Source organism: Seriola dumerili, unplaced genomic scaffold (genome assembly GCF_002260705.1).
Source record: "Seriola dumerili isolate Sdu_G_001 unplaced genomic scaffold, Sdu_1.0 BDQW01000513.1, whole genome shotgun sequence".
NCBI classification, from domain to species: domain Eukaryota; kingdom Metazoa; phylum Chordata; class Actinopteri; order Carangiformes; family Carangidae; genus Seriola; species Seriola dumerili.
In genome coordinates this window covers 169586-182782 of record NW_019174768.1, presented here as the reverse complement: position 1 = coordinate 182782, position 13197 = coordinate 169586, and the positions used below count along the sequence as shown (strand labels likewise).

The 13197-nt window shown below is 43.3% G+C and overlaps 2 protein-coding genes across 2 annotated transcripts in view; both read left to right on the top strand.

Annotated features, from left to right (window-relative positions):
• Positions 1-857: 857 nt before the first annotated feature.
• Positions 858-4187, top strand: LOC111235570 (fas apoptotic inhibitory molecule 1-like). The gene is made up of 4 exons (XM_022764052.1): positions 858-1084; positions 2027-2255; positions 2672-2721; positions 3836-4187. Exons 1-4 carry the CDS (start codon positions 968-970, stop codon positions 3983-3985), a joined length of 546 nt encoding a protein of 181 aa, XP_022619773.1. The 5' UTR covers positions 858-967; the 3' UTR covers positions 3986-4187.
• Positions 4188-6594: 2407 nt separating this feature from the next.
• Positions 6595-13197, top strand: part of agap1 (ArfGAP with GTPase domain, ankyrin repeat and PH domain 1) — a 134624-nt gene continuing 128021 nt past the window's right edge. Inside the window, exon 1 of the mRNA XM_022764009.1 lies at positions 6595-6805. Within this exon, the coding sequence (XP_022619730.1) occupies positions 6643-6805 (163 nt within the window). The 5' untranslated portion in view covers positions 6595-6642. The remainder of the gene's footprint in view (positions 6806-13197) is intronic.

Sequence of the window (13197 nt, the reverse complement as noted above, 5' to 3'; positions counted from 1 at the left end):
AGGCAAGTGAGTCTGAAAATTAAATTAATCAGCGACCTTAAAACACAAATGTGACAAAGGTAGAAAAGAGGATTAATGTCCAACATGTCCAACAAAGAGCAGGTGCATTGATGTATCAGCCTCAGCACAGGTGAATGACCCTGTTCACAGGTGTGACCAAACTTAAATAGGCACAGGCAGGTGATCACAACACAGTGATGATCATTAGTTTAGATTTGTTGTGTTTATTTGTGTGGTGTTGTGTTGTTAGGTCGGAGCCTTCCTTCACAGTCACATGTGGCCTGTCGTCAGTGGTTGTTGCTGCGTGTGATCTCAGCCCTCGTGTCGTGACTGACTGAAGGACTCTGTGTTTTGGTGACATCATGGTTTCCTCAGTAACGGTCCACACAGTCTGACGCTGTGACTGTGTGACTGATCTGACCGAGGACAGACATTAAAACTGTTTTTGAGCTTGTGCTGATCTGATGCTTGTGGACGTGTTTTGTGTCTGACTGAGATGAAATGAAGGATAAATGAAAGATAAATGAAGGATGTGTCACTTTACTTCAGTAGTTTGGCAAATACAGTCCTCAGAATGTAAAATCATGGAGTCTGACGGCAGAATGAAGAAAGGCCTCATAAAGCTTAATTTCCTCTTTGATCTCGTGTGTAGGTCGATAACGTCCCTGTTTACCTTTGTTAAGCTGTTCTTGTTATTGTCTTGTCCCGGTACAGACCTGAGGTCAGCTGTGGAGCAGCAGGATGGGTTTCCTCTGTTTCAACCTGAGACTAAATCCTGTCCTAATTGCCTGTGGCAGTGTAGAGTGAGCTGTGGTCTCTAAGCCTCTTACAGTAATACACCTGCTGCTGAGCCGGCACCACGGCCGAGCACCGCGGGCCGGGACGGGCGCTCCTCAGATCCAGCTCCTGAACATGACGGTCCGGCTGATTCTCTGATTTCCAGACGGGATCCTGAGGAGAGTCGGAGATGCTGAGTGGAGACCTGGTCGCCCTGTGGGAGGTGGCGCTGAGTGACGGCGTTTACAGGATTGAGTTTGCTCATGGCACCACCACCGGGAAACGTGTTGTTTGTGTCAACGGACAGGTGAGACCCAGTGTGTGTCAGAGTGTCTGTGACCTCCGAACTCCTTCAGATGAGCTTTACTGGTGACTCCACCTCATTCATTATCAGTAATGTGAGTTTTCAAGGTGTGAACAGGTAAAAACCTTCAGCACTTCATTAGAGAGCAGCTGCATTGAGAGTTTGTGACCCTTCAGATTTATCAGAGGACTCCTTGTGAGGTCCTGACCCTCAGTTTGGAAACCACAGAGTAAGTTATTGAAGTAAAAGTTGACTCCTTAAATACAGAAGAAGTCTTTCCACAATTTACTGCAGTAAAAATAGCAATAGTCGTCCCCCCCCCGCCTTCCTCCCTCCCTGCCTTCCTGCTGCTGCTGCTGCTGCTGCTGCTGCAAACACCAAGAACAGAACCAGGAGTTTATCAGTTTGTGTTTGTGACCAAAGGATTTTATTTCTCTGAGACCTTTGGTTGAGTTACTGCAGAACCAAGTCCCTGATAAACTCGGAGTAAGAGCAGAAAAGATTCACTCAGCTGCTGAACTGAAGTATGTTCCTGAGGCGCTGAAGTACCAAAAGTAAAAGTACTCATTATGGTTAATGGCCCATGATTATTGGATTTTATGTATTGTAGCTCTTGGGGCTAATTCTAAGTACTTACAGCTGAGAGTTTTCCCCTGGGATCTATAGTCTTATAATATATTATCTTAACCTGTAAGAATTTATCTGTTCGTTATATAAAAGTTTAATATTTCCCTCTGAACTGTGGTAAAGTTGATGTAGACGCAGTTTCTTTCCACCACTTCAGTTCATCAGTTCTTCCTCCATCATTGATTCAAACTGGTTAGTTTTTGTGGTTGTCAGTGGTGACTCACAGGAAGCAGCGGAAACACCGATGAACAGGTGAATTACTGTTGAGCAGCAGGTGTTTATGTGTCGGCCATTAAAGCAGACGTGTTTCCTGGACAGGAAGTCATCAGGAAGGACTGGATGTTCAAGCTGGTTGGAAAGGAAACCTTCACGGTCGGAGGCAGCAACACCAAAGCCACCATAAACATCGAGGCCATCACCGGCTTCGCCTACGAGTACTCGCTGGAGGTGGACGGGAAGAGTCTGCAGAAGTTCATCGACAACCGAGCCAAGAGCACCAAGACCTGGCTGCTCAAGGTGGAGGGGGAGGACTACAGGGTCGTACTGGGTGAGCCGGGGAAACTCTGCTGTTGACTTGAGCTTTTATCTGCAGGATGTGATTGGCCGGCCGTCCGCAGGAGGGAATGTAGGTGAAGACTTGACCCACTGTTGGGTAATCTGCTCAGGCCGAGGTCAGTGCAGGTATTTTAGGAAACATGGCAACCGGCAGCATCCTGGTTACACAACACAGAGCGAACCTGATGCACCTTTACCACAGACAGGTGAAGTCAATGAGGCGGGTGGGAGCTGCGTATAATTATGTAATTAGAGATAATCACAGACAGACTGGGACAAGCAGTAAAGAAAAGACAGACAATCAATAAGTTCACTTTTTGTAAATAATAATAATATATAAAATATGTTTTATTTTCAGTTATTATACACTGCTGCATTAAACCCCTCCTCTCTTCCTTTGTGCATCAGAGAAAGACACAATGGATGTTTGGTGCAACGGGCAGAAAATGGACACAATGGTGAGAGTCACTTTGTTCATCTATGAAAATATAAACATCAATAATGTCGACGTTAATTTAAGAGCTTCAGTCTCATGGTACTGAGGTAATAAACTTCATGAATGTTGAGTAAATGAAGCTTCATCAGCAGCTGAAACAAACAGCTGTTCCATCAGATCAATAAAGATATAAACAGAAACTTGAAATGAATAATAGCTAATATGTGATAAGTTGTTTGTTTTACAGTCTGCTCTTTAGTTGAACACATGTTGTACAGATTGTTTGTCTGTAGATATATTCTACCTCTGATTTATTGCATGATAACAATAATAATAATAATAGTGTTAAAAAGTGCCTGATCTCCTGTGACATGTGGGTAGTTGTGAGTTTTCTTTGTGTGATTGATTCTTTGCTGTGAGTTTAAGAAAACGCACAAAAACAAAACAGAACAAACAGATAAACGAACAAACAAGTGGCAGCATCTCATAAATTAAGACGATCATTCGGTTTTAGAGAGTCAAAATTTAGATTTCAACAAGACTCATGTCAACATGTTCTGACAGGATTTGACAGTTTGTATGAAACAGGAAAAATCTTCATAATATGTTTATGAAACTCCATGACTGACTACATGAATCAAATGTTTCTGTTCCTCTGTCCTCCATTAAGACAGAGGTTTCCATCCTCCACAGAGTTCCTTTCAAAATAAGATTTAAAGGAAACATGCTGCTGCCAGTGAAACACAATTTAAAATAATCAGCTGTTTGACTTTTTGAGGTTTGTCTTTAATTAGAATCAGATAAACTTTATTGATCACCACAGGGAAATGACTCAACACACAGTTAGAAAAGAGGAAGTAAATAAGTAAAAACAGAGCCAATGAAATCTAAAATAATCAAAAATAATAATGATAGATACACAGTTAGTGAACAGAAAAATGTGCAAGTGCAAAAGTGCAAAAATGGAAACATGGAAAGTAGATGATCAGTAAATGAACTGTGGTGTCAGAGGTGAAGTGGATGAAAAGTGTCGGTGGGTCAACAGTGAAAACACTGATGGCTTCAGATATAAAACCTCTGATATTCTCCTGCCAGACTCTGGAGGGAAACCTGAAGCTCTGTCTTCTCGTCCACAGGGAGAGTTTGTAGATGACGGCACAGAGACGCACTTCATGGTGGGGGAACACGAGTGCTGCATCAAGGCTACGAGCAGTGGGAAGAAAAAGAGCGGCATTGTGCACTATTTACTGCTGGATGGAGAGAAAATACCAGCCTCTACACAATAGTGCCGCAGCACACTGTTGGAACAGTGCTGAACTTTCAAAGAGACTCTGAGAATGAGGTATTTTCATATGACACACATGGAGGGATCAATACGATTGATTACTGATCATTTAGTTTGTTTTTATTATAAATGTAGAAAACACAGATTCAAATATGTTCATACAAATATAGCAAATAAACACTGGACTGAAGCATTAACCACTACATCTTGACTGGTTCTTCTTCTTTTTTGACACGTCCAATAGTGCTTTACAACTTTATTTTGAAGGGGCCCTTTGATTTCATACATTCCACTGTCAAAATAAGGGAATTAAAAAGAGGAATCAGAGGAATAAACACATTCCTGCGTCAGTTATTTGTGCGCAGCCTCCACGCAATAAGTATGTTCTTGAATGCGCCTGCGTCAAGTGAGCAGCACTACGCTGGAAGAGGACCGGAAGAAGGGAGGTTTGATGCTCAAAATAAAAGCACAAGCTATGTCACAAAATAGCGTCTTTTTTTTTTTTAGCTCAAAAGAAAATAAAATGATAATGATGATGATGATGATGATGACACCGTTTCTGAGTGTGAAACAGGTGGTGTGAGGGACTTTTTATGTCTATTTTAGTTTTATTATAACATCTGTTCAGCAGTTGAGACAGAGAATATATTCATTGCTCATTTTATAGAAATGAAAACAAAAAACACAAGCAGTAAAAAAAACAAAAAAACAAAAACAAATGATAAGAAGTAGATATCAAAACTGAAAATATAACATTTCATCGTGTGTTTATTTATGTTTTTATGTCATTTTTAATGGAGCTTTAAACGGTATCTCAGTCTTTGTTACCACATGGTGATGATGGTGGTTGTATATGCATGTACATTTAATATAACTGATTAAAGCTGAAACAATTAGTCCATTAACAGAAAATTGATGTGAAACTGCTGCCTGTTCCAGCTCCTCAAATGTGAGTATTTGTCGTTTTTCTTTGTCCTGTCTTTGAGTTGATGGTTTATCAGACAAAACAAGACGTTTGAACATGTCAACATGGACTCTGGGAAACAGTGATGTGCATTTTCTTATTGTTTTCTCTCATTGGTGGGTTAGGGTTACAAAATGATTATTCGGTTAATGAAAAAGTCCGGCTGTCTTCTTCCTATGTATTGGGGGGTCATTATGTCATAATCAATTATATTTTTAATTTTTCTTTAATTACTACAAATTAAGACAAGATAAGATGAAGTGTACCTTTATTGATCCCACATAGAGGAAGTTCAAATTTGAAACAGCAGCACAAAAGAAAAGCAACAACAAGGGGAAACGTAATAAGAAATAAAATAAGAAACAGAATCTAAAATAAATAAGATAAATTAGAAATACTATATGTAATAACAATATACAATATATATACCAGATATACAATGTAAATAACAAGTAAAAATAATTAACATTTTGAAGACTTTCTCTTTGTATTTCTTCTGTAAGTTGCTCCAGCCCTGACAGCAACATGAAAACACGCCGGGTTTATTTTGAAAATCCGCACCGGAACCAGTGCAGGTCGCTGTGTGTACCTTGAGCTCGTGGGAGGAAACACATTGACGGTAATGACGTTCCCGGCTGGGATACTGTGGCTCCGGTCTGCACGGGATGGACCTCACCGCTCGGGGAAGGGGGAACGGCTGAGTGTTTGGGCGCCGTGTGCGGGACTTACCTGTGAGATACGTGTCGTTTACAGCGACCTGAGCTACATTTGGAGGCGCGCGAGCTCCGCAGGTTTCACGCTCGTTGGGATTTAAATGTTGGACTGAGGGCGTTAATTTGCGCAGCTGGTCCCGGAGCGGAGACAAAACAACGGACGGACGGACGGGAACAGGCATCCTAACTAACTGTTTATCAAGCTGCCGCACTGTCAACAGCTGCTGTTTTACTTTAGATTTTTAAAACGGCACATCCAGTCTCCTCTTCGCGGCTTTAACTTCCCACTCAGCCGGCATGGAGAGCGGACTTTAACGGCGGAAAAACGGTGAGTTTTCCCCTCTTCTCCCCGGCTTGGAAGCTACAGCTAGTTAGCTTTAGCCGGCTAGCAGAGCCACCTAGCAACAAGGCCGTTTTTTTATCCTCCTCGTTGGGTCAGTTATGACTGTAAGTGACTCTAAAAGCTTTTGTAAATCCAGCTAAACCGGAGTAAGTGTCATTTTAATCTTACACGGACTGTGAGGATATGGGGAGGCGGTGCTCGGACTGCCGCACATCTGTCGCCGCACCGGAATTGGGAGCCGGGACACCCCGGGGAACAGCTGCCTTCACCGGCCAGTAGCAGCAGCCTTGGCCGCCTGCGCCAAAACCAACCCTGGAGAAAACTTCCAGAAAAAAATCCAGGGATGTAGAGGAGGATTAAGAGTCTTGATTATATTGAAAGTCCTCCAACCTAAGCATTTTAAATTAACTGCAAACCTGCTGGTAAACAGTGAGTGAAGTTCACCAGGATACAGAAGGAAAAAGCATGATTTAATGTGGTTCTGAGGTTGTTTCCCTTCCTGGAGGTCAGAGCTCTCACCGTCCTCATTATCAGGCTCTTCTCTCCTACAATCACCCCGCCTGACCACCCTCAAAGCCCCGCAAGTGGCTCCTGTTTTTTCGTGCTAAATTGTGGGATCCAGAGAGGTTGTTGCAGTGATGAACTACCAGCAGCATGTCGCCAACTCGGCCGCCATCCGAGCCGAGATCCAGAGGTTTGAGTCCGTGCACCCCAACATCTACTCCATCTACGAGCTGCTGGAGCGGGTGGAGGAGCCGCTGCTGCAGAACCAGATCCGGGAGCATGTCATCGCCATTGAAGGTAGGACATGTCAGGGGGGAGGATGCTGCTGGGTGCGGGTATGAAAGCAGGGTGACAGCCCTGGGTTAATCCTGCTGTGTGTTTCTTCACATCCTGAAATACATCGACTCCAAATTCAGTGTGTGGCACCTCCTTCTTGTGTGTTGTGGTTTCCCTTGCTTTCAGTTCCTCGTGGTTTCCAGTTATGAGGTCGGTTATCCACATTTTTCTAAAGTCTTCTTTCAGAGAAGACAAAGTGGTGGTGAGGGACCAGCACTGGCGGGGTTGCAGCTTCAGTTCCTTGGGTTTCCTGCTGTAAATGACGTCTTTAAGTTAAAACCTCACAAATAAGACAAGAAACAAATCAGAGGAGTATTTTCTCATGACAGTGGAATCAGGTTTGATACCAGCAGCTGCATATTGATCCACTACTGGTTATAATGGTTGAGACAGGCGGCAGTGATATTAAGCTGCTTGTGAAAGTGGCATTTCCTTTGATGTGAGTGGGATAAAGACATTTGATAAAGCCGTTCTGTGTTTACAATCATTTCATTTTTCCAGTGGTTTTCACTGATTAAATCTTAAACCAGTGTTGATGAAACTCCGTGGAGGTAAAGTGGGTCGTGAGCAGCAACATTGTCAGATTTACTTCAGCATGTGTGAATTACAACCTGCTAAATTAGATGTAAATACTTTGTGATTCTTGCACATGGTCTTTCAGCAGCTCGGTTATTCTCTGAAATACAAATGGTCGACTGATTCTGACATTGATGATTTTGTTGTCCTGATTTTGTAGCTGTGATAAAATAAAACTCCCATGAACCTCCTATAACCTGAACAAACACACACTGAAAAGCTATCTGAGCCTGTTTGTACAAAGGTTTGTAAAGCAGCACATGAAATCGATTTGTTTGACGTAGGTGGGAGAAAAGATGATGTGGTCCTTGAAGCCTTTCTACGTTTTGGAGGCAAGGCACCAACACTGCCAGGGGTTGTAGGTTTGAAGCCCTGAGTAGGTCAGTGAGCAGCAACTGCTGCAGTCTGTCAGTTATGTTGTTTATTCTACGGGACGTGATTTTACAGATTGTATGTTGGCCGTGGTGTGTTGCTTTACAAAAAGCAGTGTCATATTAATCCTGTATTGCTTATGTTTTTTGACCTTTTTGGCTTTTTCTCTTGGAGTGTATCAGTTCATAATAACACTGCAAAATGAAATTCACCATTTTAAAACCTGTAACCTTGACAGAAGTGCACTGTGAAGGATATTTGATTCTGCGTTCACTGGGATATTTGTAAAGTGATTGATGCAGATGGGAAACAAGACGAGGTCAAATCCTGGTTTATTTACATCCTCATTCAGTCTCGTATCAGCTGGTTTCATCTCTTCATCTGTTCCCTTCCCTCCTCCTCACTGTGTTCACATGCACAGTATTTTAACAAGCTGAATTCACAATAAAGCTGGTTCTTACTCACACGTTTTTCTGTTTCTGTTGCAACCAGTTTGAAGCAGTGACTGAAACATGAAATGTCGCTTCCAAGCTGCTGCTCAAATCCCGATTTTCTAACCACGCCGTCGTCTGACACCAAACACAGGCGTGAAAGACAAAGACGGAGCTGTGATTTCACATGGATTTACTGTAACAAAGAAAGTTAGAAGCTTGTTCACGTCAGCTGTCGGAAAGTAGTGAAGGTTTGTCCAAGACGTCGCTATGTTTGCAGTGAGGTCTGTAAACCTAGCAGCCAAGGCGCTAAGCTAACACAACCGATGGTGTAATCTTGTAAAAAACTGTAAACCCAGTGTTGCCATAAAGCAGTCCTCGCTGGTTTACAGCCTTTCAGCTCAATACAAACTGACATCTTATGTAAATGATCATGGTGGACAGATTTATGGGTCTGATCCTCATTTTGCCCAAATGTAATTCAGATTTGTTCATTTGTTTCTGCCCTGGTTTAGAGCAAGGCACGAGGTTGTTGGTTTGACTCCTGCGTGGGGGTGTAAACATCGTGTCACATGGTCGGTGTTAGTGTCAGGAGGAGACTGAAACTGAAACTCTTTCAGCCTCTTTTTATTGGATTAGCTCAGAAGTGGAGGTCGGGCAGAATGAGATCTATTTCTGCTCAGTCCTCTGGGTCACATGACGAGGATGAGGATGAGGATGAGGATGAAGACACTGTTGCAGAAAAGTCCGTCTGTGTCGTACGTGACTGTTTGGAAAGTGGAGGTCGCTGTGTTTGTGTGTCGGCCGACTTTGTTTAGGAACATGTGTGTGTTGTTGACCTACAGATAATATTAGTTAGGAGGAGGTCTGTTTGAAAAGTGCCTGGAGGAAACTTCTGTTGTGAACAGACAGATGTGTCTAAAAGAGATGAGACAAAACTGGACCTAAAAATTCACCTTGAACTGTGCAGAACTTCATTCTGTTTACAGACGGTTTTAAAGGTTAACTTTGATGCTTTTTCTAACGTGATTTTTGACTTTAGCTCCCACAAAATGTCAAGCAGTGTTGCCACCAGTCGACTGTTGCTGAGTAAAGTCTAGACTTGTATTGAGAAAAAGAAAATGAACATGTTTTGTGTCTTCCTGGATGTTCAGATATTTCTGTTAATGTGGATTTAAATGGAGGGGGTTTGGCATGGAGCAGATTTAGTAATTCTGTTTTTAAGTTAAAAAATGTGAGTCTACATCATCACAGTAGCGTGGCGTGAGAGGCACCTGACTGAGCGTGCTCAGTGGCCACACAGCTGCACAGCTGTCTGAGCGACGCAACACAATAGTTGGAGCGGTGACTCGCTGTTCCTCTGCTCATTTCCATTTTCCCTGAATTCAGTGGCACATGGTGACTCACTCACTCACTCACTCACTCACTCACTCACTCACTCACTCACTCACTCACTCACTCACTCACTCACTCACTCACTCACTCGCTCACTCGGAACAACAGCAGCAGTTCTGTCATCCTTTCTCTTCTCCCCACAGCGCACATCTGGATGTGTCGCTCACATTCATGTCATGTTATGCAACCTCTCAGCATGAGATGCAACTGTCCTCTCTCTCTCTCTCTCTCTCTCTCGCTCTCTGTGGTTGTGTTGTTATGTAAATAAGTCGTCCATCCCTCTGAGACAAACAAACAAACATCGGCTGCTCCTCTCAGTCGACTCCTGATTCTCGTGAAGCAGGTGAGATGTCGACGCTCGGCCTAGTTACGGCGCCGTGACTCACATCTCTCCATGTGCTCTGCGGCGCTGTGGGGCTCATTTGCATGTGAGGTGTGTTTGAGGATGGATGGAAGTCCTGGCAGCCAGGTGACCCACTTTCTGTGTCTGGCCTCGGAGCGGCGGCCCACCCTCTGTGAACATCGCTCACTTTGTTTTCCCACAGCAGGAAACACACTTTAGTTTCATTCACAGAGAGATTTAACAAACAGGTTTGTCCTCTGTCCTGTGACGGACTCGGACTGGACTTACAGGCAGTAACAGATAATGACGAGCAGCAGAACCAGAGCCGCTAACACTTTGTTGTTTTGGACTCCGCAGGAAGTTGTTGGATGTTTGTCACATAATTTGCTTCTTAATGCCTCAGCTGTCTGGCAGAGCCAAAGAGTAATAATATACCACATGTCAGGTTTCAGATGGGTATCATCCAGGCAGTGAGGAGGTGGTTCAGCTTCTCTTCTGTTATTGGTCTGTTTTTATTCTTCCGCCCGGCGACAGTCAGAGCAGCAGCCATATTGTTTTCAGGTTGTCAATCCGTCACATTCTCGTGGACACAATTTCTCAGTAACACCTCGATGGAACTTCTTCACATTTGGCACAAACATTAACCTGGACTCAAGGACAAACTGATTAGACTTTGGCAGCTAAAGGTCAAAGGTCAGTGTGACCTCAGAAAAAACTTTTTGGCTATTACTCAAGACTTCACAGCAATTATGACAAAATTTCCGACCAGTGTGTAATGTTATATGACTCCAGATAAACGGGGCTGCAACCTGAAACTAGTCTGAGTGGAGGAGGAGGTGATTCTAGTTTTTATGTTGAGCGTGAAAACAGCAGTTTTATTAGCTCTTTATTATGAACTGTAGATATTAAAACTCTCCACTTCAGGGAGTTATCATTGATGTTTGCTTTAAACTTTGGACTCAAAAGTTCAGTCTTTGAAAACAGCAGTTTGTAGTTCAGTGATGTTGACTCAGAAGAAAGCAGTTATTACCTGATTTAGTATTTATTCCAGATTTAAATACACGCTACGTTTAAGTTCTGGTTAGAAAGTGAGTTTTCTGTGTGTCTGTGTTTGTGTTTCTTAAGGCGCTGACTTGGATGCAGACAGCAGATGTTTACGTGACACTGGTGGTCTGTGCGTGGACACGTGTGCAGTCAGGTTGTACAGCCATGCGCTCACAGATTGAGTCTCACAGGGCGGACTAAGAAAAACAAATGTACGTCTCGTGGACTTTCACAGACTCTGAGAGTTTAGTCATTTCTTAAATCCATCTGTTCGTCCATACTTTAAATACTGTTGACACGTCTTTATCTGTAGGTTGTTGTTCCTTCAACAAACACAAAAAATATGGATGAAAACATCAGCAATCAAGGAAGCTCAACTGCTTTTCAAAGTAAAGTCTTCACTGGAGTTTCTTCACCACATGAGAACTGATCTATTTTGAAAAACTTGAGTCAGTTCACTGTGTTTTCTGCTTTTTGATGCTTTAACAAAACTCAGCAAATCGTCCTTCAAATACAAAATCCAAGCAGTCGTGGGCTAAATGAGAGGCTTTCAAGTTTGTTAGATGCTGTGGCCCGTCAGAGGAGAAAGTAGAACTCAGTAGAACAGGTGGAGTAGAGTGCAACAGGCCTGCTTTAATCTCCAGTCTCTTTATCAGAGCTGCTCTCCAGTAACTCGGCCGTTTCTTTTCCACTTCAGCCTTTTGTGTGCTGCTGCTGCTTTTGTCTGATTTTTGTCAGCGCTCCAGCCGACAGTCAGTGAACGCACCATGTGACCCAGTTAGCCCTCACCGCTGTGTGTTTGTTCGCCCTCCAGGCTCCGCGTATCCTCTCTCATTTGTCAGGATTGTACCCACATAAGGCTCACTCTCAGGTTTCAGCCGTTTGTGCCTCTGATGCAACTCCCGTCTCGCTCAGGGCCGACGTCGGGTGAAGCGAGGCACCCAGACCGGCGGGGTTTGGGGTTCAACTCCCACTGAGACCACCTGTAGTAGGATAAACCGTCCTGTGCTGCCAGGGAATGAAACGAACACACACCAGGGTTTGAGTGTTTATAGAAGGATGAGTGAGTTACCTGCCACGCTGGCTGTTTGAAGTCTTTGTTTATACTCAGGTTTTGCTCTTTTTCTCTTCTCAGAGTTTGTTTCTTCTCTAAAATACACCTTTTCTTTCTAATCCATGTTGATGGCACAATATTGATCTGAATCTCTGTGTCCACACCGGCACAGGCTCCACACACTAAAGGACAGAAAGTGAGGAAGCAGACTCCTAAACAATCCCAAAGATCTTCAACTGCCAATGACATGAAAAGAGAAAAGCAGCAGATCTTTACACTGAGGAAGGACAAAAGTTTCAACACTTGATTTTCAAAATAAGTTTTACATTCAGGTCGATGTCTCCATCTTAAACAACATCCGACCTGTGACCTGCACAGCTGGGGTCAGCTGATCCTCCGGCTCTTATTGTGAAGCTGGTGCTGGAGTTTTACTCTTTAAACTTTCTGTTCAGACTATAAATCACACAGTTGGTCTCATACCTGAATTTGCAAAATGCAGCTGCATTTGTTGCCCAGGAACACACCTTGTTATTATCCTCCATTTCTAAAATAACACAGGAAACGCACAATAAAGCTGTTCCATGGTAACTAACAGTTAATGTCTCATTGATTAACCCGCAGGTTGCCATCATCTTGGCAGATATTGTGATTTCAATTGGAGTGGTTGTTTGTTCATTTTCACTTTGGAAATAAAAGAAGAATATGATTTGTCTGATCTATTAATTAATTAATCAATTTGATTGTTTTGTCATAGTTTCCAGCTCAAACTGATCTGAAAACCTGAAGATACAGAGGTTAGGATTATTTATGACAAAGAGAAGCCTCATCGTCACATTATAGTCATTCTTGCTCTGCGTCAGCCTCCTTTTCTTGTTAAGTGCTCTAAGTAGAAGAGCGTCTTGTGTTTGGCTGCAGTAAACTCAGACATGTCTGAAGACGGCTGAACATCTGGTGACGGCTCACGGCGAGGTACAGACTCAAACTGGACGGATTCTGTGATGACTCGAGGGTTTCCGGGTCGTCTGACTCCACGATCATGATTGTGAGACGACTCCGTGACTCAGAGACAAACAGTTTCATCCCGGAGGTGTCGCCGTTTGTAGTCACTTGTTTGTTTGTGTGTCGACTGCGGCGCTCT